Here is a 15,093-nt window from a genome sequence, read left to right as displayed (position 1 = left end):
GCGCTTGGTATCGTGCCAGCTGTGTTTGATGACGCGGATGATAAAGGGCTGGGGGCGCAGCTTGCATACATTAATCTACAGCATTGCAATCTTCTCACAGAGGTTCGCCAAAGGAATTGAACGCTGGACAAGTCTGGATCATTCGATAATCGCGCAGTGTTGATTTTGCTCGTATACATCGGAAAGAACGAAGAGAAGAGATGTGGAGAGCAAGATGAGTGCAAGGAACCCCCCTGAAGCTTTGCCGAGAAACCACGTGCATGAAGCGGAAATGGAAAGCACAAGCACAACCCAACTCAAGTTCAAACTCTCACAACTGCGACATACATTTCTGGAAAAATGGTCATCGATAGTTTGATCCTCATCAGCACGCTTTATCTGACGAGCAACTGAAGTTTGCAGCACGATCAAAGCACGAATGCCAGACGCGAGGCCACAAGCGAACCCCGGAGCACCCGATCCCTGTACCAACAGCCAACATGTCGATGACGTGTTGCGGAACAGTAACATTTTCATGACGAGAACGACCTGCTGCGCTCAAGGCGTGGAAAATGATGTTCGATTCCATGCAAAAGTGGACTTGCTGCCGCGCGACCATACCGGGAGCGTACTCATAACTCTATCCTTGACACGATTCGCCTACTGTGTCAACGATTCTGCATCAGACCTCTCCAAATCAGTAGCCAGGACTGACGCCAGGCCACTCTCCTTGTTCCTCACCAGAGCGAAGCTGTGGATGAGGAGTGTTAAGATTCTGAGAGAAGAACCACGATCGACAGCCACCTCCTTTGGAAAGCAAGTGAAGTGAACTCAGTGCTCCCCGTGCCACTGCAGGCTGACTTGCAATTCGCTGCTTGTCGAGCGCATCGGCGTTTGGAAACGGAGCGAATTTCCGCATCAACGCGCAGCTACCCCAGGTAGAAATATCCACCTCCACACTTCCCCGCGCAACACCCACACTCAAGTCCACTTTTCCGGATCTCGCTATGCTTTCATGCACAGGTGACTTCCTCTTTCTGAGATGGTTTCAAGTCGATCTCAGCATGGCCAAGCGCTTGTCTCGCAATGGCACATACTCCAATTGCCGGTCGTGCTAGCCGAGCCTCTCGCCAGTGAGGCCGCGATGAGTGAGATGCCTGATTGAGCCACAATAGGCGATTGGAGGGGATCCGTGAACAGGCACAGTAATATTCCATTGCTCGGTCGGGATTTGGACAGCTGAACCTCTTACTTACTACTGCAACGTCTCGGAACCCACAAGACGTTAGTGCAGATAAATAGCAATGCGTTTTGTTGCCTCGAATACCACGCCAGCCTTGTGGATCGCCCATCATGAGGACACTTACTTACACCACTATCGGTCTGGCGACTGCCGCCCATGCCTCGCCTCTTTCTGCAAGCAAGAAAATCAACATTCCAGCATCTCCACCCAAGGATGCAAAACGACCTCTGGAGCACTTCGTATCCTACTCGATCGAATTCTCCTCGCTGGCTGATTTTGCAGGAAACTTGTCTAACCCGAATACATACTCTTACAACTTGCTGGAGAATGTTGCAAGATATGCTGGGAGCAAGCCTTTGATTCGAGTGGGCGGCAACACTCAGGACTTGACCATTTTCAACGCTTCACAAGAGGAAGCAGTTCTGCAGGTCTTTAACCCTGCCAATCCGGATTACCCTGCAAATCAGACGATCGGCCCAGCTTGGTTCGAGTCGTATCAGACATGGCCAGGCTATCACTTCAGCCACGGCTTCAACTTGGGAGAAGACTCGGCGGAAGACCGTCAGGCGTTGCTTGACTCCGTTCCCTACGCTTGCAAGGCATTGCAAGGCCGCTTCTACGCCTGGGAGCTTGGAAATGAGCCAGATCTGTTCATTGTACCGATAACGCCCAATCCTCCTCGCGATCCCGACTACAACGAGGAAGACTATGTTGCAGAATGGCTGGAATGGAGTCGCAGGATTCGAGAAGAAGTAGATGATGCCTGTCCAGAGTTGAGCACTGATGAGCAATACAAGTTCTTGGCTCCATCTTTTGCTGGCGCACCGGCACTCTCCAATCTCAGTGTTGCCAAAACCTTTTCTGCTGGCTTGAATGAGGATAACACTGTCGGGATCATTGCCCAACACAAGTGAGTCTTTCTACAGCATCATCTGCGACAAAAATTCGCTAACATTTGTCGCCAAAGATACATTGGCGCTCGTGGCGACCCAGGCATCACGCTACAAGGCACTCTCATGAACCATACCAACAACAAACGTGCAGTTGGTCAGCTGGCAGCAGTCTCGGCTTCCATTCACAATATCCCGGACCAAAGCCTCGTGCCCGAGAATGCTCCAATTATTCTCGGTGAAGGTAACTCGCTTGCCAGACAAGGCATTGGCGGTGTTTCCAACTCTTTCGGCGCTGCACTTTGGGGCTTCGATTATGCTCTGACGCTTATCACTGGTGGCCTGGCAAGATGGCACATGCATCAAGGCACAAACTACAGATATCAGCCATGGCAGCCGATCGAGACGAGAAATACCACAAAAGGTACCAAGGCACCATACTATGGCAACATTGCCACTGCGGCTTTCCTCGGCGATCTAACCAATGCACGTCCACAAATTGTCGACCTTGGCCTACCTGGTGACTTTCAGTCGGCCTTTGCTTCTTACGCGGATGGCGACTTGACCAAGATTGCTATCATCAATCTCCAGTCATACAATACATCTGATGACAACGAATACAAGACACCAGGCGAGCGACCTGCTACGACTTACTCTTTCAAGGTTCCTCGCTATTACCGCTCAGCTTCACTGCAGCGTCTAACGGCGAACGGAAGCGACGCAATCACTGGTGTGACCTTTGACGGGTTCAGCTACGCTTTCGAACTGGACGAAGGACGACCAGTGCGTTTGAACAATGTGACTTGTGGTGAGAAGGTGAAAGTCCAGCGCGGTCAGGTTACTGTTGAAATTCCCGACAGTAGCGCTGTGATTTTGAATCTGCAGTAGAGCATACCTTCGACATGTTGCAGAAATTCAGAAAATTTAATAAACAAGATATGCAGCGATGTGTATGTGTGCTGTCAGACATGTGAAGCTCTACCGCACTGGGCGTAATCAGGAAGCAATACAAAGATTTGACATCAAATACCACAACCTGCTGACAAGCTGCACGCTCTGAATTTGACATGGCACAGCTGCCCACAAGAGCTGGGTTCCTTGCCGAGGCCGCGACGACCATCGACGAATTAGGCAATTTGACGCTGCTTTTTATAGACCGTAGGGCTCGACGCATATGTGTGGTCAGTCTGCAGTGTTGGTATAAGAACATCTACATTTCATGCACGCTCATCGCGTCTGTCTCGTTCTCCCACGTCTCCCGCGTCGCTCATCAAACACACATTTCTCGGCGCCGGCTCAAATCTTCCAGAAACAGGCGAAGCAACTTACACCATGAAATTGCCTACGCTTCTCCTAGCTACTACCACGATCGCTGTCGCGCAATGGCCATTTATCAATATTTTCAATCCCAATACCGTCGATCCGGATCCGAACAACGTCGATCCAGATCCAGACTATAACGACCCAAATGTCTTCGTTGGCACCTGTACAGTGTGGCAGACCTATTGCGGTGATGTAAGAAGATATTGCGAACCATTTATCGGAGGAGCAACTAAGCTGATGCTGTCTCTCTTGCTATAGGGCACTGACTGCGGCGGAGATGGAACATGTACAACGTGTTGCGAGCAAGAAGGCGACTGGTGCTGCGTGTATAATACTTAGGAACGATGGACAGTATAGCTCTTCCATCCTCCGCCGGTGTGGAGGGCACTGGTGTAACGGATTCGGCATCGATGGGAAGTCCTCAGAGGCGGGATTTTGGGACCAATAGACTCCAGCAGCGTATATCGTGCATGGTGGCGTTTGTTTGGAGTACGCAATGTCGGCCGTGAAGGCATATGAGTACTTCTTTGCCAACCTTCGCGGTCAGCTTGTCTACGAATGGTGATGCATGCATCTGCTGCGTGGGGCTGGAATCACTTTCATTGCACACTCATCCTCTTCGTCGGAATTGGTTCTTAATACCTCAACACGAAGTGAACCCCTAGAGCACGCATATGACTTCGGCACTTGAACAAGCTAGCCCTGCTTCGAGCCTCGCGTCAGAGACCAAAGGAATGAAGCATTTACGATCGATGTCAAATGCGTCGTTTATGATACCAAGCGGTGGGACGTCCTCAGCAACGCGGTGGCTGAGACGACATTGCGGCAACGAAACATGTATTTCGATCGATCTGTCTGTCATTCGTTACATTGACAGTCGTTCAAGACAGACTCTACCACACTGAAAATAACTCTGGAGTCTGAGATCGATTTATTGCCTTCCAAATTTCAACGACAACAATCCCACGCCCTTCAGCTGCCACGCAAAGAAAAACCGCTAGACGAGACGAAGCAGAGGATGTTATTGAACCCTAATCGTGTTATGCAGGAATGCAGCAATATCCTTCACGGCTTGGAGTACAGTCTGAGTATCGTCATAAAAGTCGAAGTGCGTCGCGTCTATCCAGATCGATTCTTTTGGCCCAGCTAGCAGTTCATAGACCTTTGAGGCTTGTCGAGGAAAAGCTGCCTTCTCAGAATGGATCATCAGAGTTGGAGCTTTTACGTGGGGTGCCTGTGCCACAGGATCGAACGCTAACCACGACTCCCATCCCATGACGGAAAACGAGTTGCGCCATTCGCGAATGCCGCCACCTCGTGACTGATCCATATAGTAAGAGTCGCTGGGGTTCTTGCTGGCTGCCACTTCTGTATCGGAGTACGCTCTGATCATCTCAATCTCTCCGGTTCTCTGAAAGAGCTCACGAGCTTGACGGCCAGAGATTTGACGGCTTTCAACCCCATCTGCTCCAAATAGGGTTGAAAGCAACGTGGCTTCCGGGAAAAATCCAGCAACGCTCACCAGAGCACGCACCCGAGTATCTTCTGCGGCAGTATAGAGAATGTTGCCTCCAGATGTGCAAACTCCGAGTAGCGCGGTTCCCGCAACATCAGCCCGTCCTGATAGAAAGCTCACTGCCGAGGACAGATCTGCAGCCTTCTGTACAGGATTCTCCACTTGACGCTCAGCACCAGTGCTCTCTCCCCAGTTGGTATAGTCAATGGCCATGGCGATGATGCCGTTTTCTGCCAGTTGGCTGGCATATGTTCCACTCATCTGCTCCTTTACCGACGCCATCGAACCACCAACCACGACTGAAGGGTATTTATTGTCGCCATTGTATTCTTTTGGTAAGTAAAGATGTGCGGTAATCGATCCGTTGCTCCCGTTTGGAAAATTGACAAGCTTTGGCGCTAGTCCGTCATTGGCATAAATTCTTGGTGCCATAGCAATTCCAGATGTAAGTTCTTGCCTGGCTGCGGAGAGGATGGGCAAAAGGAGTGCAGACGTGTAACGATAGGCCATCGACAATGTTTGGCCTCATACAGTACAGTCTCGTATGGCGTCGCACGAGCAGGGCAATTTGTAGAAGAGCGATCAAACCATAAGGCGGAGTTATTGCTTAGGTCCGTGGCGGGGACAGTGCTACCTCCGGCATAGAGTTTGAATCCTGAATAATTTATTCAAAATCAATTCAAATTCAGGTTTGAATTGAATATGAATCGGGGACGATTGAATATTCAGGTTTGAATTGAATATTCAAAAGTCCAGCACGTAATAACCTTTATAAGGTAATAGCCTGGTTGAAGTCGTCGTTTTGGCGCTGCTCGAGGTTATAGCCTTAGCGCTATTAGAAAAATCGTCGCTACGCTCTGTGCATCTCTCGTCGGCTCCGCTTCTTATATAAGGGCTGTCCTTACCTCCTATACTATCGGACTCCTCGGTTTTGTCTTCTAACTCGGACACCTTGTCGTCGCTAAGTTGCACGTAATCAGATTCTGAATATATTGAATTGAATCTGAATATTCGATTCAAAACTTGAATTGAATATGAATCCGGGCGATATGAATTGAATATTCAGGATTCAAACTCTATGACCTCCGGACGATCCGTGCAAACGATCAGTAATCTATAAAACAGATGGTATAACAAGCAAATGCAGCGAGCAGAAGGGCGACCCATACAAATCGAAAACGGTTCAGACAAGCTGATGCCTTTTACCAAACAGGTGCATGTTCGATCTCTACGTCAACCGTTTCGTTCTAAGATACTCATAATCGTCTAGAGATGCTCGAACACTTTCCTCTATACGTGCTGCCAGATCTGCTCCAAATTCTAACTTCCATTTCTCTACTTCCTTATCAATCTGTAAGCCTGTCCCGGTCAAATTCGTTGTGTTGATGATGCCTGATGATGCGTTGAGTGTGTCAGTCATGCGACGCTTCAAGGGGTCGCAGATGTTGATCTCTTCGTCTGTTGTCTTGTCCCATGTGAACTGCAGCTCTGATGTACCGAGCCCTACTAGCTGACTGTATTTCTTGATAATTGTCGGCTGTGATATTATGTCTTCGGCATCGAGTACGACAGGGAGTGGACTGTCATCCCCAGACTTATTCTGCGTAAACCAGTCGTACAGCTGTCGTGACCAACGCAATGAGCACTCTGTCGTGATGATCATTTCCTCTCCGCCCATATCTCTGCCTGCGCGAACGTATGAAGGAATCATAAGGGCAGGGTGGCGTATGAGGAAAGTCGGACAAAGGGTCTGGAGGAAGGCATCGGAAAATATAGATATGTTGGACAAGGATGCGCCTCCTCCAGGATACGAAAGTCCACACTTGCCAGCAGTAAATCGCTGCGTATGGAAATCGTTTCCCTTGAAGGAGGATTGGCAAGCTGAAACCGGATCCACAACCCAGATCGCGTGCTCTTTAACGAAAACGCCTTTGCCTTGTTGCTCAGCTGTGTCGATATGTTGGGTCATTGCTTCTACAGCTGTTTGAATAGCTTCCTGGACGATACTTGTCTCCTGCGCAGTCCAAGTTCTGACATCGTTTGACAGGTTCATGTCAAAAATCTTCTCTTGCACATCGAAGAAGAAGTAGCCGCCATCTCTCCCACCAGCGAGAATGTCTGGTTGATTTTCAAGGTTCAATATGCGAACGAGTAAATTCGAGGCGCTCCGAGGTATCGAGAATAGGAAATTTCGTTTTTGCATATTTTCAAAGATGCACAAGGGCTGTCGGTGGAGGTAGCAAATCGCGGCTGGTTTGTGAAAAGAAAAGTATACGATTTGTTCTTTGGAAGCTTCACTCAGCTCCTCCTGACACGTCATCTCAACAATCGTCTTACTTTCGTGTTTATTTGAGATGACCCAATGGGTTGATAGCAGCGCCGATCTCTCTTGGAGATACTGGAGCTTCCGGCTGCTGGACGCACTTGGACCACAGAATTTCCAACGCTAGTTTGGGCTGCATACGATCGCTTCTTGGTTACCACTTTCGGCAAATGCAGACTTCCATCATTGGCTGCAAGAGTTCCGACTCCGTGCATCACCAACGCCGTTTTCGTTCTGCTTCCGCGGATCCGGGCCTTTTAGGCGCTCAATGCTCTTACTGCGCAGATCTTCCAACCAGTGGACTCGTGAACGCTGCACAAACGATGCACCAAGCCCGCGACCGCAACTTTGATGTAAATTTGTTGGGTAACGTGCAGGACCTCCTCGCCCAAATGCGTGCTTCCTGGCATGTCTCCTCATCATCTGGTTCCTCTCGACCCTGGCACGCATTCCAGACCTCCTTCAATCATGTCTCAATTCCCGCCCTTAGTCAATAACACCACCTCTGTGCAAGGCCCAGGCTCTATTACGATAAATTTTCAAAACACCAAAAAGGTTCCAGCTTTCTGTATTGAGCACGATATCTCGGCCTCTGGATTGCTCCAATTGACCTGGGCGATTGTGTTGCACTGCTTTACGGCTTCAGACCGAGTCGCTTTCAGACACTTACGCATCTGCAAAGATAACGAGCTCACGAGCGTTGTCCGGAAGGTGACTTTTGAAAGCTCGGAATCAGTGATAAGATCACTGCAGAGATTCGAGACAAGCTCTGCTGAGTGCGAAAGTCGCCTAAGCTCGATCAACACTGCTTTGTTTGTTGGCCCGCTAGAGCATGCGTTTCAACTCGATAGCCGAGATGAGGATACAGTGAGCTAATTTCCATATCAGTCAAAGAATCTGTGCTTGATCATAAGGCTGACTGTCGACGAGTAGACCAAGATTACCTTACAGTTCCAAGTCGATCCTCAAAATGTGGTTCATTGTGGTCTTATACATTACGACTTGCATTGGTTGTCGAGTGAACAAGGCGATCACCTTGCAGCAACATTTGACCATGCCATGGGTGCTATTATTGAGCACCCAGGCTCGACTGCCGAACAGCTTGACCTGATCAGCAGCAAAGACACCGAAAAAATCAAGTCTTGGACAGGTTCTCTCCCACCAAAAACGGACAGTTGCGTCCACCACCTCATCACTCGACGACGCAAGGATCAGCCGGACTACCCAGCAATCTCGGCATGGGATGGAAATGTCACATACGCAGAGCTGGATGATATGTCATCACGCTTGGCCAAGCACTTATCCCGTATGGGCGCTCAGCCGAAGCAGAGGATTCCACTGATATTCGAAAAGTCGAAGTGGGCGATTATTGCAATGCTCGGTGTCATGAAGACTGGCGCCGCCTTCTTCTTTCTTGACCCCTCCTACCCGAAGACTCGACTCAGGACAATTGTGAAGAGCACTCAGGCGCAGATCATTGTTTCTTCAGCGGCACAAAGACAAATAGCGGCCTCTTTGGTAAAACAAGTTGTTTGCGTGGATGACTCTCAGGATTTCTGGTCAACTCACAACACTTCAGACTGGTCTTACGAAGAAAGCCATCCGACAGATCCATTGTACATCGTCTTCACCAGCGGATCCACTGGAACACCCAAAGGCGTCTTGGTAGAGCATTTCGCATTTGCAACGCGAGCGAATGTTGCGGGTCCACTATTGCGACTTAACGAGAGGCCGCGGGTGCTACAGTTCTCATCTTTTGTCTTTAGCGCTGCTCATACCGATATTCTCACTGCACTTATCTGGGGCGCGTGTTTATGCGTGCCATCCGAAATGGAGCGGAAGAACAATCTTTCATCGTTCATGTCGTCTTACGACATCTCATGGGCTGCTCTTACTCCAACCAGTCTGAAGGTTCTGACACCCTCAGACGTGCCATCCTTGAAGTTTCTTGCACTCCAAGGAGAAGCAGTTCACCCCTCATGTCTCAAGAAATGGGCCTCCCATGCGCAGATCGTGTCCCTGTATGGGCTCAGTGAGGGGATGGGTGCTACTATCCTGCAACCGCAGCTTACAAGTCATATGAATCCGCTCAACATCGGGCATCCTGTCGCGGGTAGGGTGTGGCTGACACACATCAATGATCGCAACAAGTTGGTCCCTGTTGGAGTCGTTGGTGAAATCGTACTCGAAGGACCTGCTTTAGCCAGAGGCTACATCGCAGCTTCTGGGAACGACAACGCCAGATTCCTGACGTCTACAGCATGGTTTCGTGCATGTGGAAAGCTCGATCAAACTCGTCTCTACAAAACAGGGGATCTCGGAAGATACGATGCAGTCGACGGGACGATCGTCTACGCCGGGAGGAAGGACATAACGCAGATAAAAGTTCATGGTCAAATGGTCGATTTGCAAGAGGTTGAAATAAGACTCAAAGAAATTTTACGAGACATGCAATCGGAGCCGGCGCAGGCCTTAGTCACGGCGGTACTCCTCGCTGGAGAGGCGACACCAAGGATATTGGCATGCATCGAGATACCAAAAGTTGCATGTTGCGACAAGACTGACCTAACTTGTCCGCCCCAGCTTATTCCTCTGTCGTGGAGGCACTTGAAAGAAAGACTGGCCACTTTGTTGCCGGCCTTTATGGTCCCTTTCACCTTCATACCGATCACGCACATACCGCAAACCCTTACAGGCAAACGAGATAATAAGGGCATCCAAGAGAGGCTCATGAAATTGAGCCTCGTCGACCTTCAAGCTTACAATCTCGTAGACGGAAAGAACGGAGCGCCAATTGGGAGATCGGAGATTGAATTACGGTCATTATGGGAACGCGCTTTAGATCAGAAAGACATTGCAATAGGCCGGCAGAGCAATTTCTTCGAGCTCGGCGGCGACTCCGTTGCGGCCATGGTACTAGCCGGCCTGGCCCGAGGCCATGGAATTCGTCTCTTGGTTGAGAACATCTTACAGAGTCCGGTCCTTTGCGATCAGGCCAAGCTTATATCTTCCAGCGAGGCATTGGTCGAGCGGAGTCATGGTGCACGGAATTCTATACCTGCATTTTCGTTGGTTACAGACGAGACTCACAAAGCGATTCTGGACATAATGCAGCAGCAGCACGGGCTTGCCGCTGATCAGATCGAGGACTGTTATCCCTGTACAGCGATCGGAGAAGCAATGGCTGTTGAGACTCTGAAATCCGCGCAAGCCTTCGTTTCGCAGACTATATTTCGCCTTCGCGAAGACACATGCGAGGAAAAATACTTTGCGGCATGGGAGAAGGTCATGAAATGTAACCCAGGTCTTCGTGCCAGAATATTTCAGACCAGTCAAGGCATGTTCCAGGCGATTATGCAATCACATCATTTGAGCTGGTCTAGGAGTGACGAGCTGGACAAATACCTGGTGGAAGACAAGTCGGTGGAAATGAACATCAGCAGCCCTTTGGTCCGATTCGCATTCATCAAAAATGGTTCAGAGGCCCCATACTGCGTACTAACTATGCATCATGCTGTATTCGACCTCTGGTCTTTGAGACTAGTCGTGAAACAGGTGGCCGATGTCTACAGTGGATTTGATATACCTACCACGCCATTTTCTCCTTTCGTTCAGTACATCACAAACAGACGACAGGAGTCCAGGGCTTTCTGGACCTCGAGGCTAAAAGGCTACGAAGCCACGACATTTCCGCGGATTCCACCTGGGATTGGCAGGCCTTCGCCTCGACATCTCACTGAAACAATTGACATCGCGGACCGCAATGGACATTTCCGGCATGTGACATTGTCGAACCTCGCTCGAGCGGCCTGGGCGATTACTATTTCACACTCCTTAGGCACTGAGGAAATATGTTTCGGTGCAGTAGTCAATGGACGAGGGGCTGATTTGGCGGGTGTCGATCGAATGACAGGTCCTACGCTTGCTACAGTTCCGGTTCGAATGCTGCTACCCCGGTCAGCTGTCATTCGTGACATTGTAGAGAATTTCCAAAAAGATGCCGTCGAGGCTATTCCATACGAACAGCTCGGCTTGGCTGAAATTACCCAGCTAGGTGATGGGGCTCGTGCGGCTTGCTCTTTTCAATCTCTTCTTGTCGTCCAGGGCAAGACTGAGATCGAGCCCTCTCATCTAATGCAATCGATCGGAGACATGAGACTCGAACAACTCAAAGCTTTTGGAACCTACGCAATGACGTTGGTTTGCCAAACACACGAAGATGGGAGATCTCTCGGCGCTCAAATTTTGTTTGATGACAGAATCGTCTCGACGTCGTCCGCCCAAGGATATCTCGAGCACTTTGCTCATGCTTTTGCCTCCATCACCTCGCATCCAGATACAACAATCGCTTCTGTACCTTCCATAACGACGCAGGACCTCGCCAAAATACAGTGCTGGAATAGCTCCATACCAAAAGCGGAGCATCGCCGTATACACGACTTTGTGCTTAAACACTGCAATTCCATCCCTGCTGCTGACGCTGTCTATGCCTGGGACGGATCTTATACTTACCATGATCTTTGGATGAGGTCATGCGAGTTGGCGCATGTACTGATTGACAAAGGAGTGACTGCGTCGGATATTGTCCCTATATGCATGACGAGGAGCAAGCTGGTGCCTGTTGCAATGCTTGCAGCAGGAATAGCAGGCGCATCGTTTACACTTCTGGACATTTCGCACCCAGTGGCACGAATTCATACGCTGCTTAAGCTCATCGATGCAAAGTTGGTGGTTTCGGAATCTTCTTGCTCGAAGATGGACGCACTCCAAGAAATTATCCCAGTCGTCGACTGTGGTCTTGATGTGAGCACGATTAGGGCAATGTCGCCCGAGTCCCAGGACGCGACTGAGCGCCTTTATGTTGCCTGGACGTCAGGCTCGTCAGGGACACCCAAGGGAGCGATGGTCTCGCATGGGTCTTTCATCGCCGCTGCTTCCTCGTACTTGGAACCATTCCGGTTGGATCGAGGATCCAGATTTCTTCAGCTATCGTCTCACGCCTTTGACGGAAGTATCCTAGAGACCTTCGCCACATTCATGGCGGGCGGATGTATTTGCATTCCATCCGAGCACGATCAGCAAAACCTGCTTAGTGCCACAATCAACGACTTGCGTATCAGCCATCTCTTGATCCCGCCCACACGAGCCCGACTACTGCAGCCGCGAGATCTGCCCTCAGTCCAGACTGTGATTTTGGGAGGGGAGGCGGTAAATAGGAAGGACATCCGTACGTGGAAGGATAGCTGTCATCTGGTCATTGCATATGGACCTGCTGAATGCTCCATTGTCTCAACGGTCCAAGAGTGTCCTGAGGAGGAGGATGAAATGTCCATCGGTAACGCCGTCAGCGGAGCATGCTGGATCGTAGATCCCACTGATCATAATATCCTGATGCCCATCGGCTCGATTGGCGAGCTCGTCGTTGAGGGGCACAATGTAGGCCTGGGTTATTTGCATGATCCCATCAAAACACGGACCAGTTTCGTTGAATATCCCAAATGGCTTCAACAGTTGCGAAACGGCACAAGGACGCGCTTGTATAAGACTGGAGATCTTGTTCAGTACTACTCAAAAGATCGTATGCGATACATCGGCCGGAAAGACGAGCAGAGAAAGTTGAATGGGATGCGCATCGAGTTGGCTGAGGTTGAAAGATCACTTTACGAAGAGATTTTGAATTCTACCATCGTGCGAACCGTTGTGGTTGAATTGATTGAGCCTTCGGTCGAAGACGGGAGACTCATCATGGCTGCCTTCATGGAACTTGATCCAAATTCGACGGATTCGCGGCTATTGAATGGAAACGTGCCACACCTGTTGAGACCGTCCGAGGAGTTTCGATCCCTTTGTTCGTACGCACGCTCGAGACTCATGGGGCGACTACCCAGACACCTTGTCCCAGCAGTATTCCTACCCTTAAACTCCATGCCTCGAACAGAGTCGCAGAAAGTCAGTAGGGGGAAGTTGAAGGATCTCTGCTCTCTACTCTCGGAGAGCGAGTGGAGCTTGTACACCCGCTTGACCACTCGCGAGGTCTGTCGTCCATCTACGGAAAAGGAGATCCTTTTGCACAAACTCATTACGAAAGTCCTCAGAACTGAGGATGTTGAGATGAGCGACATATTCACCCAGCTAGGCGGAGATTCGATTGCAGCTATGCGACTGAGTGCGTTGGCGCGTGAGCACTGTCAGCTGTTGACAGTAGCCGAGATTCTCTCCCACATTCAACTGTTCAAGCTCGCGGCTAAAATGCAAGACATCTGGAACGAGCAATACAAGGTGCCACATTTTGGACTGCTTGAGAATAGCGAGCACGATAACTTGCTAGCTGAAGCCAGTCAGGCCTGCAGCATACCACAAGAGGATATTGAAGATGTGTACTCGTGTACATCATTTCAGGAGCAAATCTTCGAGTACAGCGTCGCGAAGCCCGGGTCATATGTGGGATTCTTCGAGTATCAACTATCAGAGACAGCTGATATTAGCCGCTGGAAAGCAGCATGGCGTGCTGTCTACGACGCAAACCCGATACTGCGGACTCGAATCTTCACGTCAGGTGGAAGAACTTTCCAAGTAGTCCTGCGGAGTGACTTTCATTGGACTACTATCGACGCAGCTAATGTTCTAGAAATTCCACGAGTCAGCTGCGGGAAACCACTATCATACCTCAGAGTCGTCGAGTCACCGAACAATGTTACCACTCTTGTCTTTGTGGTACACCACGCGCTGTATGATGGCTGGACGCTGCCTGTGATATCGCATCAAGTGGAGTCTGCATTGCTCGGACACAAATTACCCGTGCGTCAATTTTCACCTTTTGTGAAATACATCCAAGATCTCGATGTTTCTGCGGCAGAGGAATACTGGCGAGCGAACCTCGAAGGTTTTGGCCGAAAGCATTTCCCGGTACTCCCGTGCGACGACTATATACCGGACCCAGCAGCTGAAATGGATCGTACGATCCCTGTAAAGTCGTTCCCTATTGCCAAAGCTTCAGCAGTGAAGCTTGCCTGGGCGGTAGTCATCGCGCATCACTCACAATCAAAAGATGTCGTCTTCCTGAATTGTTCCTGGGGACGGGACGCCCAGGTCCACGATATCACCAAGATCGTTGGACCGACATTGTGTGAGTATCCATTCCGGTTTTCAATCACGCTCAGCTCTACACTTCATGATGCAATGCAGCACGTTGGAAAGCAATCCCAACAAGTGCTACCATTCCAGAATGTCGGCTTGCGAAGTATCTCTCGATTCAGTGATGATGCTGCTGCGGCTTGCCGCAGTTCAAACTCTCTGGTCATCCATCCGCCTGCTGGCACATCTGTATCGAACAAATGGCTTGAGTACAAAGGGCCTCGGAAACCTGAAGGACAGGCAATCGAAGCTCTGGGTGTCATCTTGGAGTGCTCATTGTCCGAGTTGTCGATTGGAGCACATCTTGAGTATGATGAGCGTCTGATTCCACATGAGCAAGCGAAACAGATATTGGCTGATCTCGAGCACGTCTTGAAGTCAATAGAGCAGTGTGCTACTCGTGGCTCCAATTTGGTTGTAGATCTACTCACGAAATAGTTCCGAAATATATGACGCGGGTTCGCCTACAGAGGTCAGAAATTCAATATAGCTCGAAGGTTGTTGATGGCGACATGCACCACCAAAAGCCCTCCAGAGACTTGTCAAAGAGATTAGCGTAGGGTCGAATGTGGACTCTTGTCCCCGGCAGGTGTCGAGTATGATGCTGTTGGCAGGTCGGCTGCAAACTCTAGCTGTGTTGCTACGATGGTGTTGACATGCATGTTCCATCCGGAAAGCAGGCTGT

The 15,093-nt window shown here is 49.9% G+C and overlaps 4 protein-coding genes across 4 annotated transcripts; 2 read left to right on the top strand and 2 right to left on the bottom strand.

The window, feature by feature from the left end:
• Positions 1-1,332: 1,332 nt before the first annotated feature.
• Positions 1,333-3,000, top strand: RHO25_012936 (uncharacterized protein; the record flags this gene model as incomplete). The annotated part of the gene is made up of 2 exons (XM_023604219.2): positions 1,333-2,132; positions 2,190-3,000. 2 exons carry the CDS (start codon positions 1,333-1,335, stop codon positions 2,998-3,000), a joined length of 1,611 nt encoding a protein of 536 aa, XP_023450378.1.
• A 1,456-nt stretch (positions 3,001-4,456) lies between these two features.
• Positions 4,457-5,383, bottom strand: RHO25_012935 (uncharacterized protein; the record flags this gene model as incomplete). The annotated part of the gene is made up of 1 exon (XM_023604218.2): positions 4,457-5,383. The coding sequence occupies one exon, from the start codon at positions 5,381-5,383 to the stop codon at positions 4,457-4,459; it is 927 nt and encodes a 308-aa protein (XP_023450383.2).
• Positions 5,384-6,179: 796 nt separating this feature from the next.
• RHO25_012934 (uncharacterized protein) lies at positions 6,180-7,154 on the bottom strand (the record flags this gene model as incomplete). Its single annotated transcript, XM_023604217.1, has 1 exon — positions 6,180-7,154. One exon carries the CDS (start codon positions 7,152-7,154, stop codon positions 6,180-6,182), a length of 975 nt encoding a protein of 324 aa, XP_023450382.1.
• Positions 7,155-8,333: 1,179 nt separating this feature from the next.
• On the top strand, positions 8,334-14,846 carry RHO25_012933 (uncharacterized protein; the record flags this gene model as incomplete). The annotated part of the gene is made up of 1 exon (XM_023604216.2): positions 8,334-14,846. The coding sequence occupies one exon, from the start codon at positions 8,334-8,336 to the stop codon at positions 14,844-14,846; it is 6,513 nt and encodes a 2,170-aa protein (XP_023450381.1).
• Between the last annotated feature and the right edge of the window lie 247 nt (positions 14,847-15,093).

Source organism: Cercospora beticola, chromosome 9 (assembly GCF_033473495.1).
Source record: "Cercospora beticola chromosome 9, complete sequence".
Lineage (NCBI taxonomy): Eukaryota > Fungi > Ascomycota > Dothideomycetes > Mycosphaerellales > Mycosphaerellaceae > Cercospora > Cercospora beticola.
This window is presented reverse-complemented; position numbering and strand designations above follow the sequence as displayed.